Raw genomic sequence first — 15,830 nt, forward strand, 5'->3', positions numbered from 1 at the left:
TGTTATCTAAAATGGACTGCGTTCATGCCAAAAATATTCTTCTCTGACGTCAAACACAGCCTTGTTTAATAATCTGTTTGTGCGTAAGTGTATGTGTGTGTGCAGCCTATATTGCAGCTGAAAGCTGCTGTTTCCCTGTAATCATTATCTAACACAAACAAAGGATATATGCTCCCCTCTGTTCACACCGAGCAGTTTATTAACACCCGTTCTCCACAACACACAAACACACTTAAAAGAACAGACACTCTTATTCACAGTGGCACTGTGAGATCTGCTCCGTGTTTAAAAGACTGTAATCTAGCAAAGAGACAATGAGCTCCGCACTTTCATAAGACTCTGACAGAGCCATTTACAGAGGAAACTTGCATAACGTGCTGTAAGTAAAAGACAGTGAAGCAATGTTGTTAGAGCAATCATATTTCCTTTCTGGCCATTATGAAATGGAAAGAACAAGATAAAGAGGCATTCCTCCTCCACAAGTGCAGTTGTTTGTGTCTCTTCTAAATACACGCCTCTGCCAAGCAGCTCTTAGAGGGACGCAGGTTTCACTTTCTGCTCCAAGAAAAGGTGGTAATATCTATCTGTCCATCACAATACGGTTGCTTAAATCCCACCTGTGACTTTATCAAAGCAGTTTGTCTACATCTCAGACGTCTGAGTATCAGTGCTCTTCCTCCTCCACATGATGAATAACATTGTTATGGCTTGATGCCATCAAGATGACATTATCAAAGTGGTTTTAAAGAGTATCATAAAGCAGTGAGTTGAGTCCACAGAGAAACATATAATACTTCAGCTTGAGTGAAAATAAACTTAAGCTGGTTATTATGTTTTCAGAGGCAGCTGTTATGACTGAGACTGAGATGTGTCTCCTTTCTCACTATCCACTGTGCTGTTCAAAATGATTTATATCGCAGGATGTGATGCTATTGAATTACAGAATAAGTACATTTTAAAGAGCTCCACATTAGATGTTAAAGTATATAGATCTTAAGAGGCTCTTATTCAAGTACCATGCTTTATATACATACAACCATTCTAACTGCACATTCAAAGAAAACTGTTGCAGCAGAGCGGGATCTCATCAGGTAGACTTTTTACTGTCTTTGCATAATATTAGGTTTCAGTGCATTGGTCTATGCCAGTAAGATGAACGACCCACATGGAGGTCGCCTTGCATCGCCTAAATTAGTCTCCATAAAAGAAGAGAGTTATGGGAATTGTGAATAAAACATCACATGTTTCACTTTCTTGTATTAATTTGATATTGTTAAGGAAAGAAATTAAATTCTGTTTCATTAATTCAACAAATGAAGTGTTGTTAACTATTTTGTGACAATGTTTTATGGTACCCATGTATAGGTGCAGAGTCAAACATCTGTATTTGAAAAAGTTTTACAAGAGCCAAATTGTGATGGCTAGATGACTGGGTCTGGTCGGGTGTTCCCAGTCTGCAGCGGTCTGTAACTTCTGAAAGTGGCCCAAAGGAAGGAGCAGCGGTGAACCAGCGACAGGGTCATGGGCCGCCAAGGCTCACTGATACTGTACACTTGGGAAGCAAAGGCTGGCCCGTGTGGTCCAATCCAACAGACAAGATACTGTTGCTCAAAGTGCTGAAGAAGTTAATGCTGGTTCTGATAGAAAAGTGTCAGAATACACAGCGCATCGCAGTTTGTTGCGTATTTGGCATCAAAAGGGTGACGAACACAATATTAGAAAGGTGGTCATGTTATACCTAATCGGTGTAAAGCTGATGATGTCACTTCCTCCTGCTGGAAACTGCCAGTCGAGTGATGTCGTCTATTTGGAAAACATACAGAACACACTGTGGAAAACATATGAATATGGCTCATTTCTTTAGCCTGGGATGCATTCAAGTCACAAAGCAGCACTTACTTCGGCAAAGTTTAGCTTCTCTAATTGGCCTGTCTGTTATTCCTCTATTTTCTTCCTCTAAAATACACAATGGGAGGCAGGAGCGAGTGGTGCCAGCCTATAAGCTGACACATTTTGCACATTTTGGAATTAGTGTATACATCTTCTACACTCAGTGGATCTGTTTGGCACTAGTCTATCTAATATTGTATCAGTGCCAGACCAGCCCTGCAGACACACAGATACTGTAGACCTGTTTCATTTGCCAAACAGCAAAATTAAAAAGTGGCTACAGTAGATTGTCAAAAGGACAGTTTTAAAAAGATTACAGCGAGGCCAGGGTGCAAAGCCAGATTCAGTCCACAGTGTGTGGGATGCTGCACTTTCCATTGTCATATTGGGTAATCGCCTGTCATGATTTTTGGCACCAGGGACATTTTACACTTTTGGTGATCACAAACGGCAGAAAATTGCTTTTCGAAGTTTGAATGACACACATTTGCCTACAGCTATAAAATGTTATATCAGCACAGACAACACATTTCAGTCAGGTCATAGCAGACTTAGAGTGTTGATACAGTAATCTGTGGCTGTTTCTGTGCGGATTACATGGTGAGTGCTGTAAACTTGGCATTTTGAATTTGTTTCCATAGGCGTTTCTCCCTCTTTTGTTTTGCCGCCACTATTTTTATGCCAGTCTGTTTATATTTAGTAACTGGCCACTGAGGAATTTTTGTCATATCGGTGTGTTTCTCCTCCAGTGGACACTGCGGAGCTGTTAAACCCAGCAGATAACAGGGTATCTGCGGCAGATTGAGGCGATATGCGGATAAATATGACATCTCCTACATGACAAATATATGCAGGTTTTGGCGTGCACGTGTAGCTACTATCAGCCCTTTATCTTGGTGAGTGTGTACCTCCCAAACTCAACACGCAGTTCACTAGACACTCATCTGTGTGTGTGTGACTCCTCTGTACATGTGTGTATGTCATCAGACCAGACAGTGCATGATGCTATCAGCAGAAGAGGATATGAGGACTACTATTTATAACTCCCCTCTATCTCAACTTAGACACACTGTCCTGCCCTGCGGGGCAGGTGCGTGTTTGCATCATTTTAGCTGCGTGTATGTGTGTAAGTGTGCGTGTGTGTGGGGAATTTGAGAGTTGGAAGACTGCGAATGTGATAGACAGGGTGAGTGGGATGACAGACTGTGTTTATGTACATAATATTGTGCGTGTGTGCATTTGTGTATGTGGGCGCCGCGAGCTGAAGGTGTGAGTGGGAAACGGAGACATGTCACACTTGACAAGGGTGAAATGAGAGGATATGATTGGCTGTTTTCTGATGTCACGGATCGTGAGCCGTCCCAATTAGAAACAATCATACGCTGCTTAGTCACTCCATCAGTCCCCTCTCCACTGCTCTACCCATCGCCTCTCTTTTCTCTCATTCTCTCTCTCTCTCCGTCTACCCTGCATCTGAATCCCCTCCCTCTTTTGTCTCTAATTTCATGTCTCTGTGGAACTTTCTCTGTCTGCCACTCTCAGGCTAATTTGCTTTCTTTTAGTATTTGTGTTGCTAATTCTTTATCATTGCATGCTTTTTCAGTCATTGTTTCTTTTATGTTCCATCTGTTACTTTACAATTTGTTTGCCATACTCGTTCCTTCCTCAGTGTCCTGTTGCCTTTACTTTCTCACTCAGCTTCATTCCAAAAAACTGTGAAGCAGTGTAAATAGGCTATAATTGATACATACTGGATTAGATAATGATTGGACAGCAATAAAGCTCCATGAAATGCAGGGAGCCCATTGTCATGCCAGAAGGAGAAACGTGGGGGGAGTCATCAGGTGGCAGAAGGTGTGGTTGTCCTCTCTGCCTGAGACAGAGCAGTCATTTTTATTCAGGCCTTTTTAGACTCCTGTCCGCAAGAGTCAATACTTGCGCATCAGTCAAGTGCTCAATAGAGGCGACTGAATTACAGGTCATGCCAAAATAAACTGTCATTCTTTAAGATAAAATAATGAGGCTCATTCCAGATTGTGCTGGGGAGATTTGAACCAAGTCTCTGCGATGAGATGCAGTGTTTGTGGCCTGCACAAACATGCTCAGTCTAATTTGAAACCAGAGAAGAGTAAATATTTTCCTAGTGGAAGATTTCTATTTGGGTCTCTGGTAGATTTTAGCTCCCTCCCCTGAGGTGCCTGATGCTTGAATCCTTTCAGATGGGGGCACAGACAGGCAAAGACACAATCATACATTCATGCACACATGCACGAAACACTGACACAAACACAAAGCACTGAATAGCAAAACGCTATTATTATTCATAACCAGTGGCTGATTTTGCAAACTTAATTGTGCAAAAAACGGTATGAATATATTGTCACTGTTCACTATAAAACAATGATTAAGATTCCAGAAACTTTTAGATTTTTTTGTGAATACTGCTTTTTGTACATGAACAGAATTCTGCTATGTCTTGAACTAATAACCCTGTTGCAAAATTCACACTGAGGAAAATATATAAATTCAGCGTGAGCAGTCTTCAGCACAGTGGTGTAACAGAAACAGAAAAACTCCCTGCTGTTGGCAGGTGTAGATATCAGCATCTAAACAGCAGAGGACAAAAGGGGGAAAAAAACAAACAGTTGTCATGACTGCTCTGTGCTCCTTTTGGCCCTGTGCTGGTCCCAGTCCTCTGTATGTTGGAGCAAAGTGTGGGATTATAGGCCGCTGCTGTGATGAAGACAGGAAGTGACATGTCTTATAGCATGACCTCTCTCCTATCCCACCATGCTCAAGCATTGCTGCAGTTTCTAGCCCATTAGGACACACACACACACACGGCTGCAGAGAGAGCGTCTGAAGAGCACTTGAGTCTGAGCATCGAGTCGCCCTGCCTCACATACAGATACGATACCATTAAAGAGCACTCACGAGTCTTGATAGAGGAGACACTATGCACACTCACACATATACATACACACACACACAAATAATTCAAACAGTGAACACTCACATTATTCAGAGGCTATCAGCACAATTGAAAAGGAAATGCCAGGTCATGCATGTAGCGATGAAATTACATGCAGCACACTGATATGGCCACAAATACCACTCACTACACTCGGCCCATGCTTTCTACTTGTATCTATTTCCTTCCCCTAATGCCCTCCTTTCTTTTACATGTGGAAATCTGTCCATGGAAAAAGAGCTGCATAGTAATAGACCAGCAGACCAGGGGGGCACTGACCACAAAAATAACAGAAAGTTAATAATTTAATAAAAAAGTTTCATACACTTACATGCAGCATCAGTCACTGACAACCTTTGACGTTTCTCTGTCTTGATAGACTCATTATGTGTCAGCAGTTACATAATCCTGCAGTTTTCTCTTTGAATCAATGTACTGGATGTGTGTGTCTTATCAGCAGGACAGCAGATGCAGTTTTTTTTAGACTTATTTCCTCAGTGAAGCAGACTTGATGGCAAACTGTAATCAGAGCCTACAGGTGTCTTCTAAAGGGAAGGACTAACTCGAATGCTGCTGCTAGTGTTTAGCAGTGATGACATATTATTGATGTTTGCAGTGAGCAGTGCAGATAGAGAGTGCAGTGTTGAATGTGTGAAGCTGCATGGTTGAAGTGGCCCACAAGCTTCAGACAGGTGCACCCACCGGAGATGTTAATGTCATCTGCACTGTGGAAGGAGGCTTTGTGGCACCAGTAGCTGAGATTCCATCAGAGTTTTGCACATCATAGAAATAGTTTTACCTGTGTATTCATTTAGATAATAGAAAAATTATGTGAATAAAGCTGGATTTTTGCCGCTTGCAATATCATTTGAGTTAAATGTGAAGAGGGATTTCCAGCAGTCTGCCTCCATAAGACATGACACAGGCACCAAAACTTGATTGCAAAGTGTTTCTATTTTAATTTTGCAACACATTACTTTGTGAAACAGTCTGACAGACCACCACACGCAAGCTTATACACTGTTTTATGTTATTTTTTATTTTTCGACGCAGATACCCAATAACAAATTAACAAGGTTAATGTAACTGCACCAAGGAAGCTGTGACTCACATTGCACCAGTGAATATGTGCTTTAACAAATGTAGCCGACAATAAGGCTGCAATTACAGCTGGAGATTACATCAGTAATGAAGCTACCTTATTAACAACACCACATTATGTTTTTATGTAATTTATTTTTCCTTTAAGATGTGTTTTCAACGGGGATTTAGTATCAGTGCTAATACACTGTAAATTTGATCATACACCAACTCAGTTTTTTTTAAGTTTAGTCACATGGTGGATGAATTACTGCAGATCCAGCCTGCAGGCAGTGTGTACATGCAGCACGTGCATTTACGTGTGTCGCTGTTGTGTGTGCAAGTGCATGTGGTGCATTTTTTTTTCATTTTGAGAGCAGGTGTCATCTCACAAAGTGACACCGGGGCAGAGTCACTTATTCTTCATTTGTCAGTTATCTCTCGCACCAACCTTTTGTTCTGTGTCTCTTAGACCTCATGCTTTTTTTTTTTCTTTTCTAGCTGTCAGGTTGCCACTGCGCGCGCACACACACACGCACGCACACTCACTCTCTCTCTCTCTCTCTCTCTGTATGCACACCACACACAACGACCTGCAAGTCTATCACAATTAGACTCCCAAAGACAAGTAGTGTCAAGATAAGCCATGTGTGAACTTGACATTTCATGGTAACAGAAATCCACAACAAAATCCACACACACAAAGGCACCCACATACACACTTCAAATCACACAATAAACAACCAAAGACAAGGCTTGTCTTTTTCACTCCACACATTTTGTGATGCTTTGTGCTTTTGTCTTCCCCTCGTATTTTTTTTTTTGTCTTTGTTATGTTTTGTTTGTTCACCTCCACCTCCACACCCTAATGAGTCACTGAAAAGGAAACCTCGCAACATAAATGAATAGAGTTAATTTGTCCACCTGTAATGGTGCTTGTCTGTTCTGTCCAAGCCCATGTCATAGTTTGGCTAAATTAAGTGGCAAATGATTCTGAGTCAGGTTTAATGGAGTGGATACGAGTGACTCAGAGTGAATGCAGCCCTTGTTCCCCCAGAACCCGGCCCACAGAGTTCTGCAGCCCGCCAGTACTGCACCAATCCAATTTGGACTTAATTGAATTGTTCTGAGCCCCTCATCCATATATTTCCTCCACAAAGAAGCTTATTACTCTCTATCTGTGTGTGTGTGTGTGTGTGTGTGTGTGTGTGTGTGTGTGTGTGTGTGTGTGTGTGTGTGTGTGTGTGTGTGTGTGTGTGTGTGTGTGTGTGTCTGAAAGAGAGAGAGAGAGAGAGAGATTCTGCATACTCATAATGTGCCAATCTTTAAATGCTGCGCTATAGATTGATTTTTTTTTTTTTAAGATGCAGTTTGGTGATGGAGAGTGAGACAAAAAAAAAAGGAAATCCAAATAAATCTTTAACTAAGTCTCTTCTCTCCTTCCCTTTATCCTCCCTTTCTCCTTCCCTCCACGCCTTGCTCCTGTTCTCTTCTCTCAGGATGTGAAGTCGACATTCTTCCAGTTCGGTGCCTCCATCCAGCAGGAGGCTCTGCTGATGCTGAACATAATGGAGGAGTACGACTGGCACATCTTCTCCATCGTCACGTCGAAGTTCCCTGGCTACCAGGAGTTCATCAACATCCTGAAAACGACCGTGGACAACAGGTAGGATCTGTCACTTAGCATGGCCCTCCACAGGTTGACCTTCTTACTGTAAGTCGTATTATTCATATTATCATTATTCTTTTTCACAACAGTAGCTGACAAGATGGTGTTGCAGCATAAAGCTGTTGCTCAAGATGTTACAACCATGTGGCACCTTTTCATTTGGAGAAGCTCAGGGTAGAGGATAGAGCACAGGCTGAGTTGGTCAAATAAAGTAAAGTAAAAACCAAGACGGGTCCTGAGAGGCTGTGCCTACTGCCCTTCTCTACTGGAGTTAAAAGCTAACATCAGTATGTTACCATGGATGCGATGCCAGTGCTAATATGTTGATGTTAAGCTGCAATCGTGTTGAACATGTTCACCATCTTTGTTAGGGTGTATTGTTTGCGCACATAAAGCAATGGAAGAACAGTAATTCTGACTTGATGAATGCATAAGCTTCACCAATAAACAAATGCATGCACCAAATCTCACAGCAGTCCATTCAGTAGCTGTTGAGCTTTGACCAAAGTGTTGGATTGATCAACCAACAGACAGACACTATTAAAATTGATTTTCACTGATATTAAACATGAAACTTAAATGCACTAAAACATAAACTGTTCCGCAAATGTAATAAGAAGTAAGCAATAAAACCTTTAAACACTGGCAACATATTATCTTAGTGCTGATAAGTGACTGATATGTATATGCACTATATGCAGTATAATTACATAACCTTTTGGATAGAGTCCATTCTTCCCTCTCAGTGCCAACAGTTTGCAAGAAAAACTGAAGATAACAGGAACTGTAGGTATGTTTTCTAAAGAGTTCCCATTGCTGACATTTCTCCAAGCCTGTAATCTTCTTTATTACCACTGCAGATTCCCCCAGAGAATGGGCAAGTTTTCTTTCTGTGAGAATTATTGCATGTTTTGGCTTTTTTTCCCCTCTCCTCCACTATGTGCTTCAAAAACAGCAACCTTGAAGGATTTTATCAGCCTTTTTAAAATGAATGTAGATGGCAGGTGGCCTCAGTGCACATATGGTTTGGATGTTGTTAGCTGCGACTTTAGGTCATTTTGACTGATACTGTAGCTCTCCACAGGGAGAGAAAGCGATAGATAGAAAACTGCAGAAGAGAGCAGCAGGGCCATAATTTGTGGCAGAAAAAAAATGTCAAATGAGTGATACATGTTCAGTAATACTGAGATGTTGCCAAGGGTTGGTGGCTGCACTCGTGATATATAGAAGCCCAGCTGAGGAGGGTCTTTTTCATTAGCAGTTACTCTTTATGTCAAATTCAGCAGGAGCTCAAAAACTCTCTGCCTGTCTGTGTTTCATGACACTTAGAGCTGCGATTATTACAAGCCGTGGCAACAGGTCATTACATGTCTAATTAAAAAAGATTATAGGAATTTGTCCCCATAACAGCTGTTGCTGTTGTTATTGAAAAAAATGAACAAGTATGAGTCTGCACATTTAAAATTCATCCATGTAAGCCTGTGTTTCAAAAAGCTTTGGGAGGGAATGTGGTCAACTTTAACACTTTGATTCTGCCTAACGTTTTAATTGCTGATGTAGGAAACCACATACACATGGATGTATAGATCGACCTCATGTTTACTGTTCTGTTTTTCACACCAGATCATGAGATTTACTGTAAGGAACAAAAACATAAAGAAAATTGTGAATGTGCCAATAATTTGGGGAGCAGAAAGCAAAGTCAGAAGGTTGGCCAATTAACTGGCTGTAACAAGTTCCCCATTGTTTCTTTTAATCTTATTTTACCCACATGAACCTGCACAGTGGTATACTGCTGCCTTCATAAAATACATTTACAAAAACTGTTTCCAGCTTGAAACAAGTCCAAGGCTCCTTTGAGTAAGGTTCTTTACATCAGCATACCCATTAACATCAACATGTAGTCCATATACAGTACATTTGTTTACACTAGATTTGAGAATGGAATATGCACAGGCTTGTAATAAAAAAAGACTATATTACCAATTTATTAGAGGTTAGTGTCAACATCTAGACCCTCCAAAAGTGTTGTTGACCTCCTTGTGAAAATAACAGACAGTCATCCATGAATAAAGAAATGATTATCCCAATTACCTGCAATAACCTGTTGTTAGTTCCTGTGTCAGTGCTCGGCTGACTTAGTCATAGGAAGACCGTTTTAACACCAATTAACTTCCATCATTCACATCAGAAAATTAGACCAGCCAACAGAGTGAGTCAAGACTTTACCATTTAGACACACTGTATTAGTACCTGTAGCACTGCCAGATAAATAATGCAACGACAGAATCTGTATTTTGGTGGTGGCTACATATAGAACAGAAGGTGTAGGCCATCTGCTGTCTGTCATCCTGTCTGTACAATGTGGTTTTATATTGAAAGTGTATGATCTGGATCATCTCTGAACATTCTTTTGGACATACCTGTATCATATCCGCCCTTAATTGTTCTCATTGATGTCTCTCTCTCTCTCTCTCTTTCTCTTTCTGTCTTTCTCTGTGAATGTGTCTCTGTGTGTCATTGTGTCTCTTTACTAGTTTTGTCATCTGGGACTTGTAGACCATCATCACTTTGGACAGCATGAAGAGGACAGCAAGTCCCAGATCACTCTCATGTTACACTACCTGTCTATTGTTAGATTCTTACATGAGGGTTAACTGCTCCTCCTCTTTTCCCTTGCCCCACGCATCCCACTCTGACAATATAACGTGTGCGCGTGTGTGTCTGTGCGTGCATGTGTTCGCGTGTGTGTTCTTTGTCCCTCACTCTGCCAGCTCTTCTATGAAGGACCTGTGCTCCTGACACCAGAGCACGCTGCCAGTTTATGACATATTATGTTCTTTAATTTCTAACATAACTGTCATTTCCTCTGCTTGCGCCACTCTTTAGCCTTGCGCTCTGGGAGCTGCTGGATATTATCGCTCTGGACATTGTGAAAAAGAGCAGTCAGTCCCTCTGGATGAAAAAAGATACTTAACAAATGCATTATCTTTTTAATGAGCACTTGTTACATTTACCCACGGTAGCTAACTGGCTCCAGAACTAGAAAAAAAAAATCTGTTTTCCTTCACAGTTGCTTTGAACATTATAGTCGCGACACTCCACAAAGCTAAAACTCGATGTCAAACAGCTGTCTTCAGCCACATGGTTGTGCAGGTGCAATATTAATGAGCCTACTTTTGTGCAAAAGGTGAGACAGAAGCTCACGGTCGCTAACAATGATGATGTTGATAGCAGCGCTATTCTGTGATAGCTGTTGTCACCAATTAGCACACTGACCACAGGCACTGCACCGGCCCTCTCACATTAACAGGCCAGCGTTTGTTCTCCTTGTCCTTTAGTTGTGTGGGCTGGATCCTGCTGAGCGCCATTATACAGGACCAGCTTTAGCATTTGCATTCCATTTAGCCTTAATGTGTTTCCCCTGACAATAAGCACTTTACACCTATTAGTATTCGCGTCACACTTAACAATGATATTAATTGTAATGGATAATTATAACTGCCCTTGCCAACACCTGAGCAAAGTTAATAGTCTATTAGTTAAATATTAACATTTCACTCCTGTCCCCTTTATTCGTGCTTTAGTTTTGTGGGCTGGGACCTGCAGAATATCATCACTTTGGACGCAGTGGAGGAAGACAGCCGGTCTCAGATCATGCTCAAGAAGGTCCAGTCCCCAGTGGTCCTGCTCTACTGCTCCAAGGACGAAGCGGTCTACATCCTGGATGAGGCTCGCTCTCTGGGCCTCACCGGGTTTGGATACATCTGGATTGTGCCGTCACTCACCACTGGTAACCCTGAAATAACGCCCGACGACTTCCCGTCAGGAATGATTTCAGTGTCGTACGATGACTGGGACTACCCGTTGGAGGCGCGTGTTCGTGACGGTCTAGGGATCATAACGTCAGCAGCGGCAGCCATGTTGGAGGAGTATGGCGACATCCCCGAAGCCAAAACATCCTGTTATGGCCAGATGGAGAAGACAAGCAAGCTGCCACCCAGCGCACTGCATAAGTAAGCAAAGACAGTGTGTGGATGTGTTTGTTCTGGCATCAATGTCTAGTGATTACCGTGAAATACAGTGAGCAACGGAGAAGGGCAGTGTAGAAACAACAGAATTACAATAGATTAGTATTTTCATAACATCAAAGAGTGTGGATGCATATGTGTGTGTGTGTGTGTGTGTGTGTGTGTGTGAGAGAGAGAGAGAGAGAGAAAGAGAGTGAGAGAGACAAATGTCAACCTACAGGTTTCTGGCCTCTACCCTCACATAGTACACTGAAAGTAGCTGAGTCTCCTAATATAAGCCACACCTATTACAAAATGTGTAAAACCTATTTTTTCGAAGTCCTCTTCGAAGATTCAAAATTCAAGTCCAATCTGCACTTTGGACACAGAATCTCATGCTCATGTTCAAAAGTTATCAACAACTATTTTTTTTTTTTTTTAAAGTCACAACTTCCTGTAGTAGGAAGTGTTGCATATCTTTGGATAAATCACTACTTTCACTAGGAAACTTAGGGCAGTAGTTCTTCACATTACTCCAAGGTATCTGTTCATAATTTGGCACTAATTTGCTGCAAACTGGCCACAAACTGGTCCGACATAAACAGCTTGGGGGACTTGGACCCCGCTGATACCTGCTTGCAGCTCTAGTAAGTATGTGGCTTCATGTAACAGTCTGTTTGTTTACACCTTTGTCCTCAGTAATTAGAGACTTCCACCAAGTTTCCACCAAGTTTGCTTCAAGGATCGAGACTGAAGAGTGATGCAATTACTGGATGAAAGACCAAAGGATTGAGAGTTAGAGCTAAGAGAATAGAGGAGGTGTAGGAGTCAGAGGAAGACAGGAGAATGAAAGAGGTGAATGGGAGTTGAGGCAGTGAAGGAAGAGGGGGAAAAAAAGAGAAAAACTGAGACTGGAGTAGCAGCGGGAAGCCGCTACAAATGAGTGCTCTCCAAAATTGAAGCGCTCCTTGATGAGTCCTTCTGTTCCTCTTCTCATGTATTTCTCCATCTCTCATTCACTCTCATCTGCTCTCTTTCTCATCATGCACTCGCTCCCCAGCAGCCAGTGGGAGATGTTGCAGGTCTTGCCAGCACTGTCTGGCTCTCCATCTGGCAGAGGAGAGAGAGACACACATGACCTGTGTTTACATCCAATATTGTATTTTTTTTTTATTTTTTTTTTAAGATTTGTGATATTTAAACTTTACATTTTGCAAATTTCTGAAATATTATGTTATCTCACAATTAAGACGGTTTAACTAGAAAATTATGAAAAAGAGCATCTTTTTCCACCCTTGAAAGCACTCAAATGTGTTTGCTATTTAACAGTCTGCACAAAATTTTGGCAAAGATGGCACATAAATATAATTTTGGTCTATTTTGTAAGTAAACATAAATCACTTAAGTCTACTTTTTTGTCAGAGGAAAGCTTGAAATACAGCCAAAATAACCAACATTAAAGAAAAAACAACTTGTCCAATGTGAATCAAATTTTTATTTTTTTGGGGAGGGGTGGGGGGGTGGGGGGGTTGTATTCTGGAGGCTTAGTTGTTGGTTTTTACCCATAATCCCCTGAAATGCTTGTGTAACTAACAAAGTCAGATGAGAGGCTGAGCGAGAGTGATGCAGCAAGGGATGAATAATGCAACAGGTACATTTAGGGCACTTAGTGTTTTGGCATTAGTGTAACAACAGAACTTTTGGATCAGATTAGGTCCCAGTTATTTCCTCTGCTAAACTAATATTAGTTTAAGTCAAGATTGAACACTAGAATGTTCTTCTTCAGGCAGTTTACAACAAGGGCCTATAAATTTTGTCTAGTCTAAAAAAGTTTTCATGTCATTGCTCAATAAATCAGAACTCTTTTGGCTCATGTACTGGAACATTACATCACTAGTTACTTATGCGAGTAGCTAATATACTGCCTGCTACCTACTACATCAATATTAAAGATGTTTTTAGTCTGATACACTTTCTGGCTTTCAACCAATTTTGAGTCGGGGTTTTGCAGAAAACAAACAAGATGCATTGTGCACTGTGAGTAGTTCAGGAAGCCTTGGAGATTACAGCATTTACTGCTGGGCTGACTCTTGACTCAGCCTGTTTAGAGAGCTTAAAATCGCAGTAGTCACTTAGGGAACAGAGGAGTAACCGGCATTGTTCGGCAACATTTATGAGCTCCCTCTTCTCTTAAATTATGGTCATTCTGTGCAAAGAGACAGTAAAGTATGACTGATTGCAACTTTAATAACCTCAGCAGGACTTTAAATGGCAATTCACCACAGATATAACACTCGTTTTGTCAGGAAACACAGGTAAACCGAAGAGAATTACCAAATATCTGGAGCCAGCTGACATTGTTCCCAGCATGCTCTGCTGCCTCAGGTTGTTACCCAGGTGATGAGTAGCCACAGATGGCTCTGTTGTGGGTGAGAGAGCCCAGCCAATAGTGTTTCAGGGCCAGGACATGAGGAACATGATTGGTCAAGCTTAGGTCGGGGCGACGAGCCAGTGTGGGTTGTTAGACCATCAACGGCTGTCAGGGGAGATAGTAGAACATGACCAGTGGGTGCACGTACATGAACACACACAGACACACACACTCACTCGGTGGTTTACAAGCTGTAAGAACACATGTATAGCTCCAGTGTGACGCATTACAGAGCTGCATTATAAGACTGTGGTCGCAGTATTATAGGCAGGTTCTTCTGTGGATCTACTGCCTTGTTGTAAACAAGCTGTCATTTTACTAGTGATCAGCTTCATGTGCAAAATGCATTCATTTCTCTGCTCGAACACCTCTCAGACTCAGGACTGTGATTTGTGACAACACTTTGATTCACAGTGGCTAAGCTGCATCTGTCCTTGACTGAGCCAAAAATGTGTCACAACAGAGATAAACTTAGTTTGATGAGAATAAAATTGATAGTCAGTGCTGAAATCACAGAAAAGTTTGTTGTTCTGGTGACTTGAACTGTGCCGTGTGGTCTTTCATTGAAGTTTTACCTCACTCACGCTGCCTGTGACAGCTGTGATGATAAATCTACCGTGACACGTCCAAGATGAATATGTTTTGCAGAGTAATAGAAAAATAAAATTAAATAAAAACAGGAGACAAATGACCGACTAAGAGAGCTGGCCAGTGCAGCAATCAGACCAAGTGACAACTTGTGCAGCCATATAAATGATGGTATGTGTATGTCTGAGGGTTTGTGTGTGTCTGTGCTCGCATGTGTGTGTATGTTAGAAACATGAAAAATATCCCCCCCTTTAGAAAATGTTCTGTCATGACCGATTTACTGTGTCCTGCTCTCCTTGCTGTGGTGAACAGTGTGCCTTAAAAGACTTAAGCACTTATTTATCTCTCTCACTCTCTCTCTCTCTTTCTCTCTGTGAGTGTGTGTGTGTGTGTGTGTGTGTGCGCGTGTGCATGTCTGTTTGTTCTGACAGGTAATTTCAGTCTGTAGTTGTGATATATGAGGGTCAGAACTCAAGAAAAGCACACACATACAGGCACATACACATAACACACACATACTGAGTCCTGGGCCAGCTGTCATATGAGCTGTGCTCACACAACACACAATGCAGCTGAGAAAGGAAAACAGGGTATCCCTTACAGATTTTATGTTAGTTAATAAGATGCCATCACAGAGTAGTAATTTTCCAATATATGTATTTGAATGTTCATGTTGTCTTTATATGTTGTACAAAAATTGCTGTTTTGTCATTTTCCTCAAGACTCAGAGACATAACCTGTGAATATTTTCTGTTACAGGTGCGAAACAACTGCTCTTAAATACGACATTACTGCATGACTGATTGCTAACTCTGTGTGTGTTTTTAATGGTATTCAAATCACATTTATGTCAGCAATTGATGGGATTTGTGAGAAATACCTTTACACACAGTAGGTGATCAGGAATTTACATACTGTACCGATATACACTGTGAAAGGTTGTTCACATTCAAACAATCAGCCAACCTGAATGTCCATATCAGTTTGCACCTACCTATAAGACTGTTTTCTAACATAACACCCCAGTGGTGGCAGGAGCGCTATGCCTTCATCGTTATAGTTACAGTAATAATTATGTGGGGGAGAAGCTTATCTCACCGAAGCTGAACGACAACCGAACCTGATGAAGCTAGATAATGCAAGGTTGTGGAGCTGTCATAGTTAGAAAATATAACGATGATTATTATTAGT

The 15,830-nt window shown here is 41.4% G+C and overlaps 1 protein-coding gene across 1 annotated transcript in view; it reads left to right on the plus strand.

Annotated features, from left to right (window-relative positions):
* Positions 1-15,830, plus strand: part of grin2aa (glutamate receptor, ionotropic, N-methyl D-aspartate 2A, a) — a gene marked incomplete at both ends in the record, with an annotated part of 126,815 nt that overhangs the window by 72,830 nt on the left and 38,155 nt on the right. Inside the window, 2 exons of the mRNA XM_083976378.1 lie at positions 7,441-7,607; positions 11,198-11,626. Of these exons, the coding sequence (XP_083832504.1) occupies positions 7,441-7,607; positions 11,198-11,626 (596 nt within the window). The remainder of the gene's footprint in view (positions 1-7,440; positions 7,608-11,197; positions 11,627-15,830) is intronic.

This window comes from Trachurus trachurus (assembly GCF_905171665.1).
Source record: "Trachurus trachurus genome assembly, chromosome: 8".
In the NCBI taxonomy this organism is placed as follows: Eukaryota; Metazoa; Chordata; class Actinopteri; order Carangiformes; family Carangidae; genus Trachurus; species Trachurus trachurus.